Source organism: Alternaria postmessia (genome assembly GCF_024291825.1).
Source record: "Alternaria postmessia strain BMP 2775 chromosome Unknown scaffold_13, whole genome shotgun sequence".
In the NCBI taxonomy this organism is placed as follows: Eukaryota; Fungi; Ascomycota; class Dothideomycetes; order Pleosporales; family Pleosporaceae; genus Alternaria; species Alternaria postmessia.
Window position 1 is genome coordinate 336,612 of NW_026260086.1, and position 20,835 is coordinate 357,446.

At 51.7% G+C, this 20,835-nt stretch overlaps 3 protein-coding genes across 3 annotated transcripts; all 3 read right to left on the reverse strand.

Moving 5' to 3' along the window:
• Positions 1-1,775: 1,775 nt before the first annotated feature.
• On the reverse strand, positions 1,776-5,360 carry J4E82_003175 (uncharacterized protein; the record flags this gene model as incomplete). The annotated part of the gene is made up of 3 exons (XM_051729464.1): positions 1,776-1,858; positions 1,908-5,216; positions 5,276-5,360. The coding sequence occupies 3 exons, from the start codon at positions 5,358-5,360 to the stop codon at positions 1,776-1,778; spliced, it is 3,477 nt and encodes a 1,158-aa protein (XP_051590848.1).
• An 8,586-nt stretch (positions 5,361-13,946) lies between these two features.
• J4E82_003176 (uncharacterized protein) lies at positions 13,947-15,897 on the reverse strand (the record flags this gene model as incomplete). Its single annotated transcript, XM_051729465.1, has 3 exons — positions 13,947-15,122; positions 15,178-15,699; positions 15,844-15,897. The coding sequence occupies 3 exons, from the start codon at positions 15,895-15,897 to the stop codon at positions 13,947-13,949; spliced, it is 1,752 nt and encodes a 583-aa protein (XP_051590849.1).
• Positions 15,898-17,929: 2,032 nt separating this feature from the next.
• On the reverse strand, positions 17,930-20,632 carry J4E82_003177 (uncharacterized protein; the record flags this gene model as incomplete). The annotated part of the gene is made up of 1 exon (XM_051729466.1): positions 17,930-20,632. The coding sequence occupies one exon, from the start codon at positions 20,630-20,632 to the stop codon at positions 17,930-17,932; it is 2,703 nt and encodes a 900-aa protein (XP_051590850.1).
• Positions 20,633-20,835: the final 203 nt, after the last annotated feature.

Below are 20,835 nucleotides of genomic sequence, written 5' to 3' on the forward strand. Positions count from 1 at the left end.
TTTGAGCACACCTCACGGCAAGTAGTCGCGAACGATGTTTCTTACACCTCATCCTTCGCTGAGACAAAACTTGCGATGGAGAGGGTGTTACTATTACGGAGTCGAGAAATGGGTTCTGACCTCCAGTTGTCGCGGTTAGTCAGCGCGCAGTCCATCAAGCCAACCGCATGCCGAAGAACTACCCAAATCTCGCGCACACAATACCTACACTGCGTACGTACGTAAAGCAGCGAACATCTGCCTTCCAAGCATACACGAATTTCCCTATTTCATGCCTTCATCATCCAAATCAATCTAATCCTGCGCTACCCATCAATACCCACTCCGCTTCTGCGCCCTATTGCCACGCAACCCATCGGCCCTACCCACACCCACGATGGAACATCAAGAGACGTACCAAGCCGGCCTCTCAATCCAGGAACAGCGCGGTCCTCCATTTCTTCCCCAAACCCTGACCCTGTTCCCCACCATCCCAAAAGCTATTCCAGTCCCATGATCGGCCATTCTAATCCGGAGAAGACTCCGATGTACATGCGGCGGCGGCGGCGTCTCTCAGATCGACCATCCGAGCGCATCCGCGGGCGTCCGTAAAAGGCGCTGAATGTCAAGCCTTGCGAATGCAACTGTCTCGGACACGCGTTGCCGATTGGAACCAGGCGATTAGTTGGGTTAGGTTCGATCTACATACGAGCGGTTTTTTCTCTCTCAATGTTAATTTGGTTGTCATCATTTGGGTTAAGTGAGTGAGGCTGTGAGGCTTAGGCTGGAATGGTGATGGTAACGGAGTGGTTGGCCGATCTAGAGGACTAATTGTAATCTGTACACGTGCAGTGGGAGAGTTTGGGTTTGTAGTTCATTGCTTTGAGTTGGAGAAATCGGGGATGGAAGAAGCAATTTGATTTAACGGGTATCCGATCTGGCTGTACCACGTAAATGGGCTCCAGATCTGATTTTTGCTCAGGTGGCTTTTAACTATGTTTAGGTTCAAACGGCGTCGCCGCGTTGCAGTAAAAAGATCTGGTTCGAGAACGACGCCAGACGCTATGGTCGCCAGCCACCCGCTAGCGGGACGGTGTAAAACGTCTGGGGGGCGTGCACGTGGTATTGAGCGTATGGCGGAGAAGCGTTGTCTGAAGCACCAGTGACACGTCACGGAGAGACTAAGCGTGGAGAAGGCATGCAAGGAGTGATGTATGTTTTCTCATTAGTCTGTAGCGACTTTCTCCTGGCTGCGTGATCAAAATTGACTTTTTGACCCATTGTCCCTGATGCGCCACCCATACCCTATAACCGAATCCCAAGTTCTCGTAAGGATTGTTCGTAGCATCGTTTCTTAGTGCAGTACAACCCTCACCGCTTGCGCCGCTATTGCTCGCCAGCCGTGCGACTCCATAGATAGCACCATTTATACAGAAAAGTTCTCCATAGTGACCCGGAAGATCCAAAATAAAGTGAAGCGCCGCGCATCCTGTGCAAACGCCCAAAAGTAAGGAAAAGGAATAGCAGCGTTGATAACGATGCGGTCAAGACAGAGTAGACACTGTCGTATCTGCACGCATCCAAAAGATTACTCACATTGGAATAATGTTCCGAGAGACGCGCAGCTGCGAGTACCGCTGAGCCACAAAGGCAATGCAGCCAATCCAGAGTGAGGAAGTAAGCTATACAAGAAGTCCGGCAAAGAAATGAGGCTGTGGTCGTCGGTGGAAACCCCATTACGAAAACCGACAGCTGAAGGAAGCGTGGTACTGTACAGGTCCAGAACGATTGGATATTTACTGTATGTGAAGCGAGTTTTCTGCACGCTGGCTGATATGGTGGGCGTGCGATTCGAGTGCGCGGGCTTGAACATGCGTGACTAAGATATTATTAGCAGGTATATAAGCCTTTCGAGGTGATAAACTTACCAGGCCAAACAGCCGCCTTTGACAGCATGTAAGCCGTCACCATCAGCAACTTTGTACCATAACCGCAATGCCCGAGGTTGGAAAGACCACCAAGCATCGGTAGGTTGTTGGAAGAGATGTCATAAGCTAGCTTCATGTCCGCGTGATGAAGGATGTCGGAAATCTTCTGTAGTAACTTGATGTCCTCCTCTTCAAGCAATACAACCGCTGGCACGCTCGAGAAATCAATCTCGTCTCTGCCAAGCACACCCATGTGACGACCAACACGATCTTGAACAGTTGCAACCCACTCAGCAAGGACCTGGGCGCAGTCGAAGGTACACAATGCGGATGAGTTGGGTAGTTCCCGAGCTGTGAAGTCGGCATAAGAAGCGCCTAATTTGTCGGCCATGGAAAGGGAGTCAGCAGCGTAGAAAGCTGCCTTTCGGAGATGTCTCTCTCGTTTTGAAGACTGTGAGTTGGAGAAACCATTTGCATGCCCGGGGCTAATGTGATCCTGCGAACCCATCTGGCCGGGAGAACCTCCATTGATATCCATAGATGCAAACCTCTCCGGCGTCCCGTCAGCTTGACCAACAATGTCGATGCCTCTGGCGAGTTCATTCGCCATTCCATCGAAATCACGTTGCCACAAAAGCTCCTTAGCGCGGCCAAGGTTCACAAAAAGTCTGACATAGGCCAAGTCCAGTAGTGGTATGCAGTCAGCGGAAAGAGGACCGAACGGGCTGGGACGCTCGATACTGTGGTTTGGGTTTGCCCTCCAAGCAACTTGCCAGGCCTTGAGAGCAGGCTCTACTTGGGCATGCATGGCCTCGGTCTCCTGCGCTTTCCATAGACGTCCATTGTGCCTATTCCTAGTTTCCCAAATGTAGACGTGCATGGCGTTAATCAGCACATAACAACCGAAAGTGCTGGGCCGGATATCACTCTCAGAAGGTCCGCTCATTGGTTGACCGCCTGCGAAAGCTTGGGGGTAAGAATTCCGCATCCGTGAGGTGGTGTTTCGTGAACTAGCTTCGAGAAGGTATGTCATGGCCGAAATGAAAGACAAACCCCGAGTCTGTGCAATCATTGGCCCTCCCATAGCCACCCACGTTTGGGGGTTGTCGACAGACCAGAGATCCTCTTCGCATGGAAGATCTAGATGTATCTCTGAGTTCAAGATACGTGGTGAATGCGCGTAGGCGGAGACAAGCAAGCTCGACATGGAGAAGATGGCAAAGTAAGTTCTCTTACGCTCTTCGATCTTCTTCCACTGGATCCATTGAGCATGTTCATCCACGCTATCCGCATTTTGGTCGTACTGCGAAGGCGAGCCATCTGGCATTTCCAAATTGTCGCCGTTTGCGTGGTTGGGAGGACTAGAAGACGTTTGCTCCGGAGCTGTTGGTTTGTCCAACCCAGCAGCTTTTGCGAGGCTGACGAGCGCCGCGCAATGAGTGCTCGCAACTTCGGCGGCCTGTCGGTCACCACAGTTGTGGCCGAAGATCAGGTTGAGCAGCATGGCTTGCACCAACCAAAGTGGTGGTTTGTTAATGTGGTCGTTTGCGGCATTGGATCCATTGACGGCAGAAAGGCCAGCTTTGCGGCGCTCATCAAGGTAGAACAGGATCAGCTTCTTAGCAGCTTCAAAAAGCTCTTTTGCGACATTTTGCTCAAATTCATACAACGCGCCAATCGCAGCCATGGCAAGGATAAGGCAACCACCGCCACCAACCATGGTGTCTTGGTTGTAGTTTCCGGCGGAGCGAAGCTGATATGTGTATGCTGGGGTATCGAAGGAAAGTGTAGGGATGTGCAAGAAGGGCAAGTGGGGGTGGAAATAATGAATGTACGCATTGACATAGCGCTGAATGTCGACAGTACTTGGGAGTATACCGGCCTGTGTTGAAGGCTTTGTAGTACCGTTCGACAGGGGCGAGCTGATGGCGGGTTGGGAGAATCTCCGTTGAGCTCCGTGACCGTACCCCATAGCTTGAGTCAAGTTGAACATCATAGCTTGCCTCGTAGAGTCTGTGATGGTTTCAGTAGAAAATGATGATACAGAGCTGTGTCTTGCGCTCCCGTTGAAGGAGGAAGATGATATGCTGCGGGCATCAGAAGCGAATGTCATGGGCGTCTGAAAGTACTGATTCGGCATACCGGGTATACCAGCTGAAGGGCTCATGGCCGCTAAAGGAGGTGGTGTAGAAGAGTAGAAATCATTTTGAACGCCATGGTTTCCGAGCTCTTGAGGAGTATTATTGTCCATCATGAGCTCGGGAAAGACAGGAGCCATGGCATCGAGTGTGAAAGCGGTTGGGTTGATGCTAGTATGAGTGACTAGAGGGTTGTGCCACATGGCTGCTGAGTTTGGTTGACTTGATCCGTCTAGCATCATGTCGTTGAAACCACTCTGGCTCGCGGTACTGATGGCTGATGGCGATGAGCCATCGAGAGCCGACTCGTTGGCGCCAGAAAAGACCATGGAGCTGTCAATACCCATACCCCAGCCAAAATCGTCTTCCTCGATAGGGTTGTTCCCAGCGAAGGGGTTGGCGAATTGCTTAAAGGGCGATTGCGGAAGTGCAATGCCTCCGTTGAAGTGATGCAGCTGGTTCGGGTTGATGGTGGAAGCTGCTGACGATCCGAAGAACTTCTCAAGCTCATGGTCGTCAGGCCCAGCCATTCCTGGAATGGGAGCTGTGCGAAGACCGCCACCCATACCAAATCCCAGATGAGTGTCCAGTCTTGGTAGACCTGAATGCTGGCCGTGGTTGCCGACAGCTGTCGACATGCCTCTGTAGTCGAATTGACTTATGCCCGACAGACTTGAATGTTGTGAATGGCCTGGGTGGTTGCCCCTGCCGCCAGCTATCGAAGTTCCATGTGTGGCTAGGAAACTATTGAGGGCGCTCGGATCGATGTGACTGATGGTGTTGGCGCGCGGCCTCATGATATTGGCAGCGCCCTTGGCAGCGCCGGCGTTGCTGGATATGGAGTTTTTGCGTACCCGAGCGGTCGAGTTGGGTGGGAGACCAGTGGTGCTTTCTCTACGTCCATTCCGGGGTCGTGTGTTGGCCGCGCCTTGCTGGTGGAGCTTCTGCTGGTGTCGTAGGAGAAGATCGCGTCGCGCGAAGCATCTTGTGCATTGGGGGCATTCGAATGGCTTCTCTTTTGTGTGTGATCGCTCGTGTCGCTTTAGATGCTCTAGTCGTGCAAATGAACGCGTGCATGTCGTGCAGACGTGAGGCCGGGGCTTGTCGTTTTTGGGTGGGGGGAAGGACTGGACCGTGGGCGATGTTTCGGGCTTTGCGGTAGAGGCTGAAGCTGCGATTAGCGGCTGTCGTTAGCTATCGTGGCGTTGGTTGGCGCTCGTTCCTACTCACAATTGCTGGTGGTGCCTGAGCCGTTGGAGTCGTCGCCCGGCGAGTTCGCGGGGCCTGGCAGGCTCGTGCTTTCTACTTTGGCCATGATCGTGTACGTTATTGGTAATACTCCAACCAGTTCCACGACAACAACAAAATCGCCTCGAGGGAGCTTGCAGATGAGCCAATAGTCGGATGGGGTAATACACGCTGCCTCAAAGTACCTAACAGCGGGCTGTCGGCGCTACCAAGGTCGAGCTCGTTGTAGCTTGCGGAGCCAACAAAGCTCTGCGAGGGAACAAAGGATGTATGGATACAAAGAGGCTGCCAACACACACGTACATGTCAGCGAGTGATACCACACGGTCGGGCAGAAGAGTGAAGACAGTACCTTGTACAGGCCTTTGTTGCGAAACGAGCGTTTATGAGCTTGTATACGCAGCGTCGCGGACGGGAAGCTCGTAGCAATGGGATATTAAGATGGAATTGGAGCTTCGGATGACAGTGGCTAATCTACAGCAAAGGTCAATTGCCAACTGCGGTCGAGCTTGGTTGAAGGTGGGCAAGTCAAGGATACTGCAAGGCCTCGCAACAAGAGCAAGCCTATGCTGAGTGAAGGAAGAAGCCAGGGGAAAGGACGTGTGAGTTGGTTGGATCGGTCCGTACATAGGTCGGCGTACGTACGTGGTCTACCGCTGGTCCCGGAATGCGTAGAGCCAGTGCGGGAGCTGTGGTAAGCAGTGGCAGTGGCAGCTGGTGGAGCTGGTTGAGCACGAGGGTCCAGCCTTGATGTAAGCGTCTGTACCAGCGGTGCTGCTGGAGGCGCCGGCGGCTTTTTGCTGGTACGGCCCAAAAGGCTAGATTACAGCGCAGACACAACCTTCGGTGCCGGGCAGAGCAATTGGGCGACCGCGCAACGATTGGCCGGGGTTGCAGAAGCAGGCCGAGTCTGGGGAATCGGGCACGGGCCAAGGTTCGCGGGACGAGAGCTACCAACAGTAGATGAGCAACGAGAGTCAACAAGTACACAAAGCAAGTCGGACACGGACAAGCTGTGGCGATGTCTGTTGGAGATGTTAAGAACAGGCACGACGCAGGCGGCGTTATAGAATTGTAAGCAGATCCCCAGACTTCACGGCTCGTAAAGCTTTGGAGCTAGCCGGCGAGTGTGTCATGCAACTGGCCAGCGCCCCAGGTCGTTCGACGACGGGCCTGCAAGCACCAGGGCCTCTAGGAAAGTGGATCCTCCAGCAAACGGCCTCTCTGGCGCAGGGGTCTTCTCCGGAGTACTTCCGTTGCTCTACCCTCGCCTCTACATGCTCGTCGCAAGAGGCAGCGATGTGCGTCTGCGATCAGCAGCGTCGCCTTCAAGACGCTTCGTGGCTTGGCTGCAGCAAGTGCGCCAGGGGCCCACAGCTATGGCCTCGGCTCTGTATCAACTCGTCCTCTCTACCAGCTGCTCTACACACATGGCCTACTTTATTAGTGGAATCTGCCCCAACTATGAAGCCGCTGGATCTATAATACATTCCAGACGGGGCCGGCTTCATTTCGCCTGGCGGAGATAGATTGTCGAGCTCCAATGGCCTGCCAGTTCCATATTAATTAGCAAAAGACAATACCGTCGCTGCTCGTTCCTGAAGATTGCACGGGTCTAGGCACGACCATGCTCTGGCTCCCGACATGGAGTTTCAAGAGCCTGCCACAGACACCGACGAACGATGATGGTGCTGCGAGATGCGCGCACAACAATGGGGCTCGCATACACGACCCATGTATCTGCTGCCGTCAAGCGCCCGGCTATGGGAACGGACGACTACTGACAGCACGCTACGCAACACCAGCACTCCACTCAGCACCGCCGGCCGACTCCAATTGCTTTTGCACACACGGGTAGCTGCTCGCGCTGACATCGGTGAGGGTTGCAAGGCCTGCAAACTTCCCCAGGAAATTCAAGGTTGAGCCTGCAGAGCTTGGACGACGGCAGGAAAGGAGGCTAGCTTCTTCGGGATCTGGGGTAAACAGCTAGCGCACGCACTAGTGGATAGCATGGGTCGCCTAAGGGCCATCCACACATAGCGCCGCATGACCACGGCCTGCAAAGTCCCCATCGCCGTCTCTCTGGCCCTTGTCTATGCTGCTCAACCCGGCCACACCTATCACCGGCACACAGCGTTGATCCCGTCTTCTTTGGCCTGCTGCTGAGTACATACGCGCATCGCAAGAACTGTTACCGCAACGTTGCGAACCACCACACTCATGCTGATCGTAGCTCAGCAGCAAGAGCGGCGGATCGAGAATGAGCCGGTGGCAGTAGAGACAAACTCTTCACGCCCTGGCCTTGTACCATTGCGCAGTCACGGTGGGTATACTACTGCACCTGACCTTCGGCAGCCCAGGACCCTGACGTTCTCGGTATGTCGCGCTCGCCACACAGCGTGCGCCGCACTCGTCCCGCGACGCGCACTGGAGTGACAACGACGTATGACGGCATCGTCAGGCTGTTATCGCACTTTCGGCCATCCACTATTCTTGCTTCGGCTTAAACCTCCAGCTACCTCACAAGTCGGGTATGCATTGCCACATTCAAACTTCGGCTATGACCGCGCTGCTATCTCGCAGTTCCGACGCTGCACAAAATCCTAGCCAGTGACGTTGCGTGTTTGTGGCAATTGAAGATCGGCTGTCGCTGTGCATGAGCACCAGCAAGCTCGTGGCAGATCTGCAACCGAACGTCCACCAGGTGGAGTCAATCCTTCAGCGACATCAAAGCCATTTACGTCAATCGAAGCACTGTAGAAGAACTGTCGAACGATCAGGAATTGTTGCATGCATTATAGAGCTCTTACTGCTGATCGTGGCTGGATTCGTTGCTAAGCCACTTGAGATCATCACTCAGCATGGCATCGCAGTTGTCAACGCACATACCACTCGATCTGCGCAATCCCAGTCCTTGCCTATCTTCTGACATTTCAAGAGATCGCTCGCCAAATACAAAGTTCGCTGATCGATAAAATCTCCGGCAACACCATTCGCATAGTTCTGAGGTCACCTTAGGCCGGCAAATTCAGGCAATACTGTCTGCGAAAACGAAACCGAAATTACATGATTTGCGATTGGTGCGGAAATGCAAGTAAACTGTTTGGCGATAGCTCGTCCACGTACCAGCTTTACTGTGATTTGTTAGCACCGATGAGCGCAGCGTGCATCTCGCACTTGGAGGCATCGTTCTCGCGGCTGCGCAAGAACGACGCGTCGGACTGCGCGTGCAGGCATGACGTGCGTTCCTTGTACAACCATCGGGACGAGTCTACACAGCGCAACTCACAAATTTGATGCCGACCGAGGCGGAAGCACATGCAGATGCTTAATGACGAGCGTCTGCTTCTTCCCGTTCGCTTCAAGTGACAGCCCGCTCGAACCGATGACGCACACTAGCCCAATGAGGATATTCCGGCGCACTCCCCCAGACACATACCCCTCGTACTTCATCTCGAGGTCTGCGAACCGCCAGAACTGTTGCGCCCTGCAGCTCCACCTATCACGCTCCTGCATCTGCGAGGCATGAGCCGTCTCCCGTTACCATTCGTACAGGGAGCTGTTCGGAGTGACAAGAGCGAAAGCTGGGTCTGGAAGCACCGTAAAGACAAATACACAACAGATCAGCGTGCATGCAACGCAAAAGCATGGTGTTCCACTCTAATTGCACGCAACGTTACAAGATCCTGGAGGGAGAACAGCAACCCTGTATCTCACCTTGGACTTGCTACCCTCTCTTGTTCTAGTTTTCATTTCGCTTCTAGCAGTCGCTGGCAACACCCAAAATCACCCCACATTATAACAATCGTTCGAGGCTTGATGTTGAGCGCCCAAATATAACGCAATATTGCTGACGCCAAGCCCTTTACTGACTGTACACCACTAGGAGAAGCTAGATCTGGTGGGTTTTGACGCGCGATTGCAGTGACGCTAGTATTGCAGTAGTCTGCGTCTCACGTGCACGCTTGGTACGTACCTCGCCGCTTCCTACGACCCACTACCGCTTCGCGACTGGAGCTTTGTACCTTGGCCTCTAGACGCAACTGATGGGTTAGACTCGATCCTATCCGTTCTGCTGGCAGACAGTCAGACGATACAATCAACAGCATCGACGTCATGCGCCAAGCGGATGTACTGACAATGAAACGATCCTCTAGGAATGTGCGGTACTTTTCACCCCCAGTGGGAGCCTAGAAGAACCTACCGCTTACCCTCATCGCTATTCTCCGATAGGTCACAACTGGAGCTCTTCCGCCGTAGCCGATACAGCGTCTTAAGTCCGCAAGTTGTTGTGCTTGTGACACCTCCAATTCTGGTAAGCTTTCGGTCTTTTACTCACCCGGTTCCGGGATGCGTCTTCAAGACCCTGAATTAGGTGTCAAAGCAAACGTTGAGGAATCACTCTTCAGCTTATATGGGGCGTCTATCCACATTCGGGTGTACGGGTGGCTGTTCCTGCAAATTCACATTCGCTACAGCATGCAGATGGAGTAGATGTCAGCACTTCGCCGCAAGCTCTTCCTTGAGAAGAGCCACTCAACATTCTAGGGTCTATCCTAGTATGTCACTCCCGAACATGTGGCTTAAAACGCCCTTTCTTTGCTTTTGCGCCTATCCCCTGTCCCCATGTTCCCAATTCGTTGCGCGTTTAGGTTTTAACTTTGCGTCTGACAGCTGTAATCATTTCCGGTCGCCTCACCCTTCATTCAAGAACTCAGTTTGCCTCACGTACAGGTACCTTTCTTTATAGCGGCAATAGTCTTCTCATCCCGCATCCCAACACCCCACGCCGGCCGGGAAAAACCCTTTCCCTCCGCGCCCCAGAATATCTCCACACAGTATCCACTTGTCTATACCAGGAAAAGAAGCCCGCGGCTCAACAGCGGCAGATGAACAGGTTACTAGCTTTCCGCGAACCCACCAAGTGGATCTATCACCGTGGCTATGTAACCTCACGGCGCTGTATTTCGCGCATCTGTTACAAACGGCAATTCGTCTTGTCGCAAATAGATTGTCCGAGCATGTTCGCTACAACATACGACTTCAATCTGTGCCAAGTCGATGGCAAAGTCGAAGAAGAGATGTCCGGAATAGAGACTTGATTTACGGCTTACCATTCGCAGCTCCTGCATGCTGTTGTATGACTTGCATAATGTTACGCAGCTGCTGACGCAACACCAAGTCCTCTTTTTGTGCTGATTTCAAGTTTCACACAACCGGTATTGAGTGTGCATGCGAGAATGTGTATACCGATGTTCGGGCGAGAGATAGGGTTTCGACCTGGGGTGTGGAGGTTATGCCTGATTGATCAACCTAGGGAGCAGGTGATGGTATGACGGCATGGCTTAGGAGCGGAAGTGGCCGCACATATCACACAGCGAGTCGCGGCCTACTTCGTCATCATGGATAGGTTTTGCGATTCATCATAGATTTGTTGTGTGCGGCTTAGACTGATGCGAAGAAGGGCGTACTACCAGAAGTATGAAGAGCATAGATGATCAGCATTGATGACCTTGACGACACGGTAATACTTCTAATGAGTAATGCAAAGTCATCAATTGCTTACACGGAAGTGAGAGTGCAGACACAAAGGCATTTCTCAGCTCGAATGGCTTAATGCTTTACGCGTTACTTCACCTGACTTCTTTTCCATACTGTTCCATGATGTTGTACTCCAAATGTCATCATCACGTGCATAGCTTCTCAAAAAAGACCGCAACATGATCACGCACTTCGTCTACTCTCGGAACCATATTGAGTTGTATCTTCACCCTCCATCAACTTACTCCGCATTTTCATTTAGCTTCTCAGAGCAGGTCCTCCACGGCTGTGCTGGTTTGGCAGCGACGGCCTGTGTACAAGTTCACTTACAAGCTTCTTCTTTCTTGTATCATCATACGTGTATGTCTGTGTTGCTCGAGAAAGGAGAACTAGCTTGCAATCCTGCGATGACATTTGGCGTAGTCCTGCGCCCAAAGGTACGGCTATCAAGTCCATGGTGTTGTCGCACTGTTACTGGGAATGCTGCTCTTCTAGCCTCTTGAGCACACAGAACTTATAAGTTTCAACCTCCAGTAAACATACCCCATGTCTTCCCCCAGAATTCCCGTCTTCCAAGACTCCTTTAAGAGCAGGAATGGTGTGCTCTTGCGGTGAACTAAGAATTCAATCGTTGTATATATGCAGATGACCACGAGTTCGTCTCCACGCGTTATCAGATGACCATTGACGACACCAAGGAAATGCACAACATATTACCATGAGAACGAGCAGAAGTCCTACTAACACAACCCACCATCTCTTAGTCCTCCCTTCGTCTCAACGCACTTGTCACCAAGGCTGTGAGAAAGCTTATACCGTCGCTTATGGATGAGTGGTCTCTTAATCGCGAGATCGCTCTTGCTTCAAATTTGTATGGCGGATCTGTCTGTCGCTCTTGCCAAAGTTCGTGGTAACTCACACTTCTTACGAAAAAACACATCACGCAGTACGCGCCTGTGTTATGCTCGCATAGCGGCTGACACTACTGGTACGCTACAAAATGGTGGCAAAGTCTGTCATGCTTCCTCTGTCTGCACTTTTTCTCTGATAGTCTGCTTTGCGACTCCAAAGATCCGCAGGTATCATTGGATGAAACTGAAAGTGCGGCGATGAATGAATAAGCTGTGGATGTTGACTCCAAAGCTCGATCAGAATATTGATGAGCCTATGCGATACCCGAAGTTGATTCTTATTTGGAAGAAATAAAACATAAGAAAGTTCCCCGCATATGGTCCAAGATTACTACCACAATGTCTCATGAGATCTTTGTGTCTCCTCGAAATTGGCGAGCATAGAAACTATTAGATGCTGATCGTGTCGATGGAAAGCGGCGCTTTGTGACAGATGATGTGTATAAATCTCTCCTCGGCGCTGGCTTCCAACGCTTTTTCGCGTACTTGTATACCGTGAATCACTGTTACTCCTCTTTCTTCCCTCCTTACCACACTTTTGTAGAGCTTAAGCAAGAAAAAAACACAACTCGATGAGACTTGTCGGCAAAAATAGACCAGTTAACCCTGATGTCGCGACTTTCGCTCTCTGGTCTCTTGTCGGGACGCATTCCGAATTACCAAATACAATTTCTACACCAACCTGGGAAAGCCGGAAATCTAATATTCGAGGTGTACGGCGCAGACGATACGGCTTTCTATTGTTCAACATTTAGAGTTACCCATTCTTCCAGGTTTTCTCCGCTTTCACTACAGTGTATCTGGCCGGTACACCAGAAATTATCGACGCTTTCCGAACGACGTTGAGAAGAAAAGATATGTTAGAACACATATCATCGCATCTGTTCTTCTTCTTCTTTCCCTTATCTTCAAAGTATACTCTCCACCGATCCTTATGCTACTCGTTCTACGGAGAAGAAGAACCTAAAACATATCACTGATCGAGGCACGACTTGGAGCAAACAACCACACAACCGCTTACACTTCTCCTTCGTTACTTCAAAGTAACGAAAGTATACAGCTCAACTGTTTATGAAAAGAAGAAACCAGCAAAATGTATTCTATGGGTGCTGTGAGACGCCTCAAAAGTTACTTTCTTTGACCTTACGTTTGCACAAAAATACTCGCCATACACCTTGCTCAAAATATCATGCCATCACTAGAAAGAGACGACCACTGTCTTACACAACTGAATGAAAGTGCGCAAATTCCAGCTGTACCTTTCTTTGTTAGAAAGACATGCATCAATCGACGATAGTCGGATCACCTATTGTTGGATCCGTGGTTACAACTCCCCTCTTTCCTCGAGTTCCTTACTTCTCTAACATACATCCTGTGACCAATTCACTAAAATGCCACTTTCTTTGTTCCATGTATCTAAACGTGTATCCCAGAAAGCCCCAAGTGCTATTGCGCCACTTCCAAAAATCACCGGTACCTGTCCATGGCGGCGGAGAAGCAGGTCCGATCGCTCATCTAGTGAAAAGATAATACCTGCGCACATGACGAGGGCTTCGTGGCTGTTGAGCACAAAATCTGCTCTCGATGTGTGCTTCCTTTTCACTCTTCGAACGAATTTATATCACATCTTCTCTAAAACTGGTCCTCGAACGGGAAATGTCTCCAAAAGCCATGGCACGCATAGGTATGCGCTGTTTCTCTCTTCTCAAACAAGATAAGAATCGCACCGATGGACTTTGCGCGCCGAGAATAGTTTGTACAAAGCTGTATCCAATCGCAACATGTACGCGGAAGATGACTTGGACAATCTCCATGTGAGAAAAAGATCCGACCTTTTGCAATCCAAGAGCAATGACAGTATGTCCATGCTAGAGGGCCGCGTGTGAATCGTGAACGACATGCTTTTCTCTCATGTCTCCATCGCCCTTGCCTCGCAGTAATGAACTCCGAAATGTGAACAAGCAGCGTCTATGAAGAGACAAGAGCATCGCAAACCACAAAAGCCGCATGACGTGATTCTGCTAGAAACAAAAGGCTACCGACGTTAGCTTGGTTGTAGGCCCCTAGGTGTATACGTCCACTTATTGACAAGCCACCTCCGAAACGGCGGCTGTGTTCATATGTGCATTTCGTCCACGACTACTCGGACGTACTGATCATACATAATCCCCGTAATCTCATGTCTACCTACAAGCCAAGACTCATATCTCGAAAACACCACCCATCCCCACTCTAACATCCACGAAATCCGGTCTCCATCCCTTGTATTGCACGAGCCCCCTCTTAACCTCCCTAACCCTCTCGAGCCTCTTCTTGGCCTCCTCTTCCTGTGCTTGCCTAAATGCATCCTCATCAATTTCGAATTCATCGAGACTACCCAGACTTTCTTGCCTAGGCTTCGGCTTACTCGCAGCATCGCTTCGTCGATGCGCAGGATTCTGGCCGGTGAAGGCTGAGATGCCAGATTGGATGACATCTTGGAAGGAAGAATGTGTGCGGTTGGGGAGGGCTTGGCGGGATGGCGCTCCAGAGAGGTCGATGTCGTCGAAACTGTTGGTGCTGGTGTAGGGATGTGAGGCGTCTGCCTGGTCGTCGATAGAAGGTTGCATCTGTTGGCGACGGTCGCGCCATACGCCTCGGCGAAGTTCGAAGTTTTCTTCCTCGAGTTCGCGGACCTTGGCGAGGAGGCGGTCGCGCTCTTCGTCCAGGAGTTCTTGTACGCTTGAGTCTTCGATAGAGCCGAGATCAGCCTTGCGGCGGCGCTGCTCTGCCTCTCGAAGACGTGCGTTCTCGTTGCTGAGGCCTGTTATGCGAGTCCGTAGTTCTGTCGCTTCTCGCTCAATCTTCTTGTGCTCTTGTATGCGCGTCTGGTTTCGGGTGTCATTGTCTCGATGCAGTTGTGTGAGCGTTTCAATCTTCTTCTCCAACAACTCAGCGCGCGAGACCGAATCTGAAGCTTTGCGGTTCGCCGTGCCCAACTCAGCTTCTAGTTGCGCAATGCGTGTCTGTGCAGAGTCGCGATCTGAGCCGTCCTTCTCAGCCTGATCCCCGGCTTTGTCCAAACTTGCTTTGAGTTCCTCTAGCTCCGTCTTCGTTGAGTTGGCTTCTTGTTCTGCCTTTTGCACTGCGGATTCCAGACTGGAAATCTGTGACTGAAGCTCGTTGTTCTTAGTGGTCTGTTCCGAGAGCTGCCTGTTGACGTTCGAGATCTCCAGCTCCAATGACTCGATAGTTGCAGACTTTGAAGCAACTTGCGCATTCAGATCATCGATAGATGCGCTCTGACTGGGTGACGCAGTCGATGTACGACGAATAGATTTGTTGCTTTGCGTTTGCGCCTGCGCGAGCTGTCTCTTGAGGGATTCGACTTCGGCTTTCTACCCTGCATGTCAGTATCCTGTCCCACATGTCAACCTTTTCTCAGATGCCTACCAGTTTGTCAGCCTCCTTGCCCTTCTCGACTGCAAGCGCAACGTCTCCTCTGCTTTCTCGCAGCTCCTCCAGTTCTTCTTCACCCTTCTTCCATCTTTCCTGGTTTTCTTCAACTTCGCTTGCGAGTCTTTTATTCTCTTTCTCGAGCTCCTCAATCTTCTGTGCTTGTTCCCGGTAGACCTCGCTTGTGACCCCTCCTCCCGGCGACAAAGGCCCACCAGCGGCTCCCGAGCGATAGAAGGACTCAGATCGCTGTCGCGACTCGACGGCGACTGAGGGCTTGCGGCCGTGTGCTGCCTTGGGCACAGCCAGCTCCGACGGCTCGTCATCGTCCTCCTCTGGCGGCGGCGCTGCGCTTGTAGCTTCTACGGGTTCTGGCGCGACTTTTTCGGGCTGATCTTCGGTAGTTGTCGCTTCGGCGGAGGCTTCGGTAGAGGCTTCTGCTTCAGCGGGTGCCTCTGCCTTGTCTTCCTTCTTCTTTCCACCGCCCGCCTTCTTTGTCTTCTTCTTCAATTGCTCATACTATTGTACATGCGTTAGCTCATTCTCTAGTTCTAGGAGCGGTGATGTTGCAACTCTGTTCGCGAAGAGGAATCAGATCCAAGTGCATCTGAGCAATGGCAGCTGTCTTGGGAGGGTTGTAGAACGTGTAGGGGAAATACGCACGCGTTTCTTCGCCGCTGCGATCTTCTCTGCCTTTTCTTTCTCTTCGTCTGCCATATTGCTTCGCGATCGTGGTTATTGGGTTGAGGGTTCGGAGGTAGCTGTGGAGCTATCGTATGGCTGTTGCGGGGAGCTCGAGTACTCGGTGATGCCAACTTGCCCGCATTGTGGAAGCACGCTAACACAGACCCAGACTAGTCACATTTTGAATCACTCAAAGACAACGAACAACTACAGCACTATATCTCTAAGATGAGCCAGTATCGCTATCGTTAGAAAACGAATTAATAAGTAGGATCAATGAATGATAGCAGATGAGGTACGGAAGCCTATTTTTCACCCGGGTAGAGTTTAAAAATGGTTTACCAAGAGACCTACAATGGACATGTAAGATATGTCCAAGGGTACATATATCTTTCATTTACACAGTTCTGTAAGTATTCAACAACTACAAAAAACCTCCATGAGACTCTCGAGACATAGGTTCATTCTAGCTTATAACTTTCTTCTCACCGTACCTCGCTGGATACAGCCACACACCATATCGCCTTTCATGACACACTCTCTTTCTCCATGCTGCATCATACAATCGCAACTCATACAAATCATCGTCTCCCCTAGCAACGCTCGGCCAAACATCAGTCTTGCACAGCCTCATCCACCCCTTCGCTTCCAATAAGTAAAACGCCCTCCACATGAACTACATATCCCGCCTCCAGAATCTGAAACATCAACCCGCCTCGCTTGACTCGTACCTGCATACGTCGCAACCCGCGCCTTGCACCTCGACTCAGCGCGACAGTGTATACAAATTAAACCGATCGTCAGTGCAGCCGTTCGTCTTGCACATGCCCTGCATACGGCGAACAAATAAATGAAAAACGGTCCTGCATAATACCCGGTGATATTACGATGAACTCCGATCCTTCTCATACAACGATGATCACGCCGAAGTTTCAGCATGATGGAGACCATGCAATAGCAGTTGCATGACTAAGGTGAGAGCGGCCGGTTCGCTTCTAATCGGTCAGGTGGTGACGAAGAAAGTGCGGGATATGCAAGTGCGGCGGCTCGCTCGGGGCAGATAGATGAACCTCCTCACTTCCTCGTCCCGCTGTCACATGGTGTCGATTTGATTGTGAAAAAGCGGCCAGTGCGCGATAACGGCTCCCCACGAGCTGGTGGCCAGTTCTCTCTCCTCAGGTCGGGTAAGGACTGATAGCAGATAGTAGTAGACAGGCATGTTGGCGTCAGACACATATTGCAACGACCCAAGCAAGCGATGGATCAAGCGAGATTTGCACTGTCACAATGTAACGGGCTATCTCGGTAGAATTGTTAGAATAGCGAGTCACAAGAGGCACAAGAACATGGCAAAAGAGTACCTATGTGATTCAGAGTTTGATTGTTTTTCAAGATCGCAGCCATTCATCCAGCTCAATCCACTATCTATCCTTTCAAGAGCTCAGGGTACAGATTGCCCAACGAGATTCTCACCCATGTTCAAAATACATGTCCCACCATCTCAGCTTACTTCAACATACTATGATGTATGTACTGTTTTCGTGATAACGACTGTTAAGAAAATATAGAAAAGAGTCCTGTCGTGCCATGCCTGCCAAAGAGCAGTATCGACGTCTCTGAGAGAGCGTGCGGGCGGTATAAACAAGAGTATACCCTCCCATAAAATTTGATCAAAGGAAACAAAAACACGGTCGGTGTATCGGTACCGCCGCTGGAGAAACCAGTCAAAGTATGCCAGAAGATGCCCCATTGCCATGCAAAGATGCAAATCGCAGGATTCCTAGATACCCATCCTCCTAGTACTCATAATAGAAAAGATGCTGTTCAATGAGAGTAAGAAAAAGTCCGGTTCGCGTATGCATCGCAGGTTGGTAATGCGCCATTAAAAAAAATCATCGCTTGTAAACTCCGTGGTCATGCGAGGGAAAAGAGGTGGTGTTTGTGCTCATTGAGGCACAGCCATAATGTCATATGAACAAGATACAGCTACTGGAAAGCAAACTGCAGGTCGTCGGATTGAGGCAAAAGCCAAAGATGTGCAAGTCGTGACAATGAGGATGACACTTCAGGTCTTCGATGGGGAAGAGTCTCTGGTGTGCTGGAAGAACTTCTTCAGTCTGCTTCCAATGTTCTTCTTCTTTTTGTCCTTGGTCGGCTCGCGGTGTTCTGATTGTGGACGCTGCTCGATAGAAAGCTTACTGCGTTCACTGAAGGAAGACGACGAAGTTCCCATTAGCCTTGACAGGCTAGCAATACTGGAGCGCTTGCGACGACGTGATTCCATCTCACTAGGATCAGAAGACAAAGACGACGTGCGTTCACCAAACCGACGAGGACTAGGGAGCGGAAAAGCGTTCTGCATTGCGCTGGTCATCGTCGACCTAGATGAAGTCAGAGACGGAACCTCTGTAGAGATGCGAACTTCAGGTCCAGGCTCGCCGAAGCGGGGAGAAGGCATCACAGGGTAATCCGTCACTGACGAAGCCGCGGTGCCTCCACGGCCAGTATCGAATGAGATCTGACTGGATCGGCAATCTGGTGATGAAAACGAAGAAGTGACGGTGTCGGGTGTCATGAGACTCTGTTGGCCTAGTGGAAGGGACAAATTCATGACAGGCTGATGATGCTTCGGCGAATCTTCAATCGGCTGAGCGGTAACGGTAGAGTCGGAAGAATGTGTGAGCGAAGATGTTCGGGGCTCCTCGTGATCTTCCACAACCTCGACAGGTTCTGATGTCTGTGTTTGCTGAGATGGGTCATCGCTCGACTCAACAGGCAGAACTGCTCGGGGAGACAATGGCTCTGACGAATCAACTTCGTTTTGCTTCGCAGTACGCTTGATGCCAAGGCCATCGTTGAAGTTCCAGTTGATAGCAGTTCCTACCTGCTTCGCATCTGTTGTTTCAACGACCGATATCTTCGGCTCCTCAGCGTCTGCAGCAGCAGGCTCTGTCATCGCACTCTTTGCTGGAACAGCAAGAGTGAGACCGTCGTCTTCTGGTTCCTCCTCTTCGAACACGTCGGCCATGGGGGAGGCGTTCGCAATCGCTGATGGTCGATGTTCGAATGGCACTAGTTCAGGCGCGCTCTCGGTCCTACGGTGCGAGGGTGCAACACCACCAGCACTGTGCATGGCCCGTCTGTGGGCCGAGAAACCACGCTGGTGGTTGCGAGGGCTGGTACCGTTGGGGGTGTTAAACGGTCCGAGTGCTGCATCAAGATCGATCACTGGGCTCATAATGTCAGAATCGACACGCTTCAATTCACGTGGTTGCCAAGAGGCATAGTTGGTGTCGATCTTCGGCAGCGAAACTGGATTCTCGGTCGGGGAGACGATGGTAACGGTGGTGTCCTCGTCAAAGTTGGGCTCGAAATCCATCTCCTCTGATTCATCCGAGTCTTCAGAATCCATGACCACGTTTGGTGGTGGTGTAGGAGACCTTCCCTTGGACTTTTTGCTGTGCTTTCCCTTTCTAGTGATAATCGAGTTTGCCCATGATTTGACCTTTCGAGGCTTGCGACCACTCTTGCGCGAAGCTGCTTTCGGCTTCTCGGCAATTTCTACTGACTGGTCGTCCTTGGCGGGTGATGCAAGGGGTGTGTCGAAGGATTTGGAGAGTGCAGGATCGGAAGCGCTGGTAGGAAGAGTGGGAACTGAACTATCGCTGCGACGAGGATCCTTTTGGAAGAGACTCCGTCGCTTGGCCTGCACTTTCGGAATGGGCGCAGTTGGTGAGATGGGTGAGATGGCAGACATAGGCCGCTTGCGTTCCTGGACTTCGCCATTGAGACGGGTACCCATGAACTGATCCAGCACCTTCCCGGCTGTGCTTGGTCGGTCCTCATCTCCAATAGTGTTAAGTGGCGTAGGACGTCCAGGTCGAATGGGTGCTGGACTGTTACCGCTAACAATGGAGGAGAGGCTGTTTGCGGCCGAGTGTCCTCTAAGAGTAGATATTTCAGTCTCAGAAGAGATGGTTGAGAGGGGGCGGATGGTCTCGATTCTATCGGAGAACGTAACTCGAGCCCTTGAGGGTGGTCGCGCACTCGAGTCATCTTCTGTACTGTTTTCGCGGAGTGATGGTTGTGAGACAGATCTGTTGAACTTGTGGCCGAAAGCGAACTGGTTGCCCTCTGAGGGTGTGTTGGGCGCACTGCCAGTTCGTGCTGGAACAGGCGGGTTCATGATCGAAGTCAGGTCGTGAGAAGAGATGGCGCCTGAGCGACGGTGAGCGTGTCCCCGACGACCGGCTGGAGGGCCAGGGCGTAGTGTCGAGCTTGGTACAGGAAGAGCGTCCTCTCCCTTTGTCGGACTGCTGCTCATCAATGCAGTACCACCAGGTCGCACATCACCACCAATGAACTCGCTTCCACCCCTCCTGTGGCCATGTGTCGGCTTTGAGGGAGATACAGGTACAGGTACAGGTAGTGTCGCTGGTGACTGTGGTGGTGACGATTCGGCGGCTGGTTTGGCTGGTCCTGCAGGATTGAAGGAGAAGTCGGGCAAAGCATTGATTGACTTCTGCCTGTGGTGCGGCATGGAGCCTCGTCGGCCCGCTGGATAGGCTTGCAGCGACATTGGGCGCGATGTCGTCGACGCTGGCTCTGAAGACGCGGTGTCTGGTCCTCGCATGGGGAAAGAGAATTCGGGGTTGGGGATGAGCTCGATGGGACCGGCATTGGAGTGTTGTCGACGCTGGTAGAGCGGTGAGCCGATACCAGACTGCGACTGTGTTGCCCTGTGTCGTGGCATGGCAATTCCGGCCATGTTGAATTTATTAGCTGCCCTAGCGGACGCAGCGATCTGCGACGATGGGGCTTGACGAGATTAGGGATGGCACCGCCAACGGACGCGTAGCACAATGCTTGATCTGCGAGCTAGACTGGCAGCGTGCGTTCCAGGGACAGCTTGCCGGAACTGGGAGGACAGAGTGTGGTTGGACGGGTGGTGGTCGAGGTGCTACACGTGTG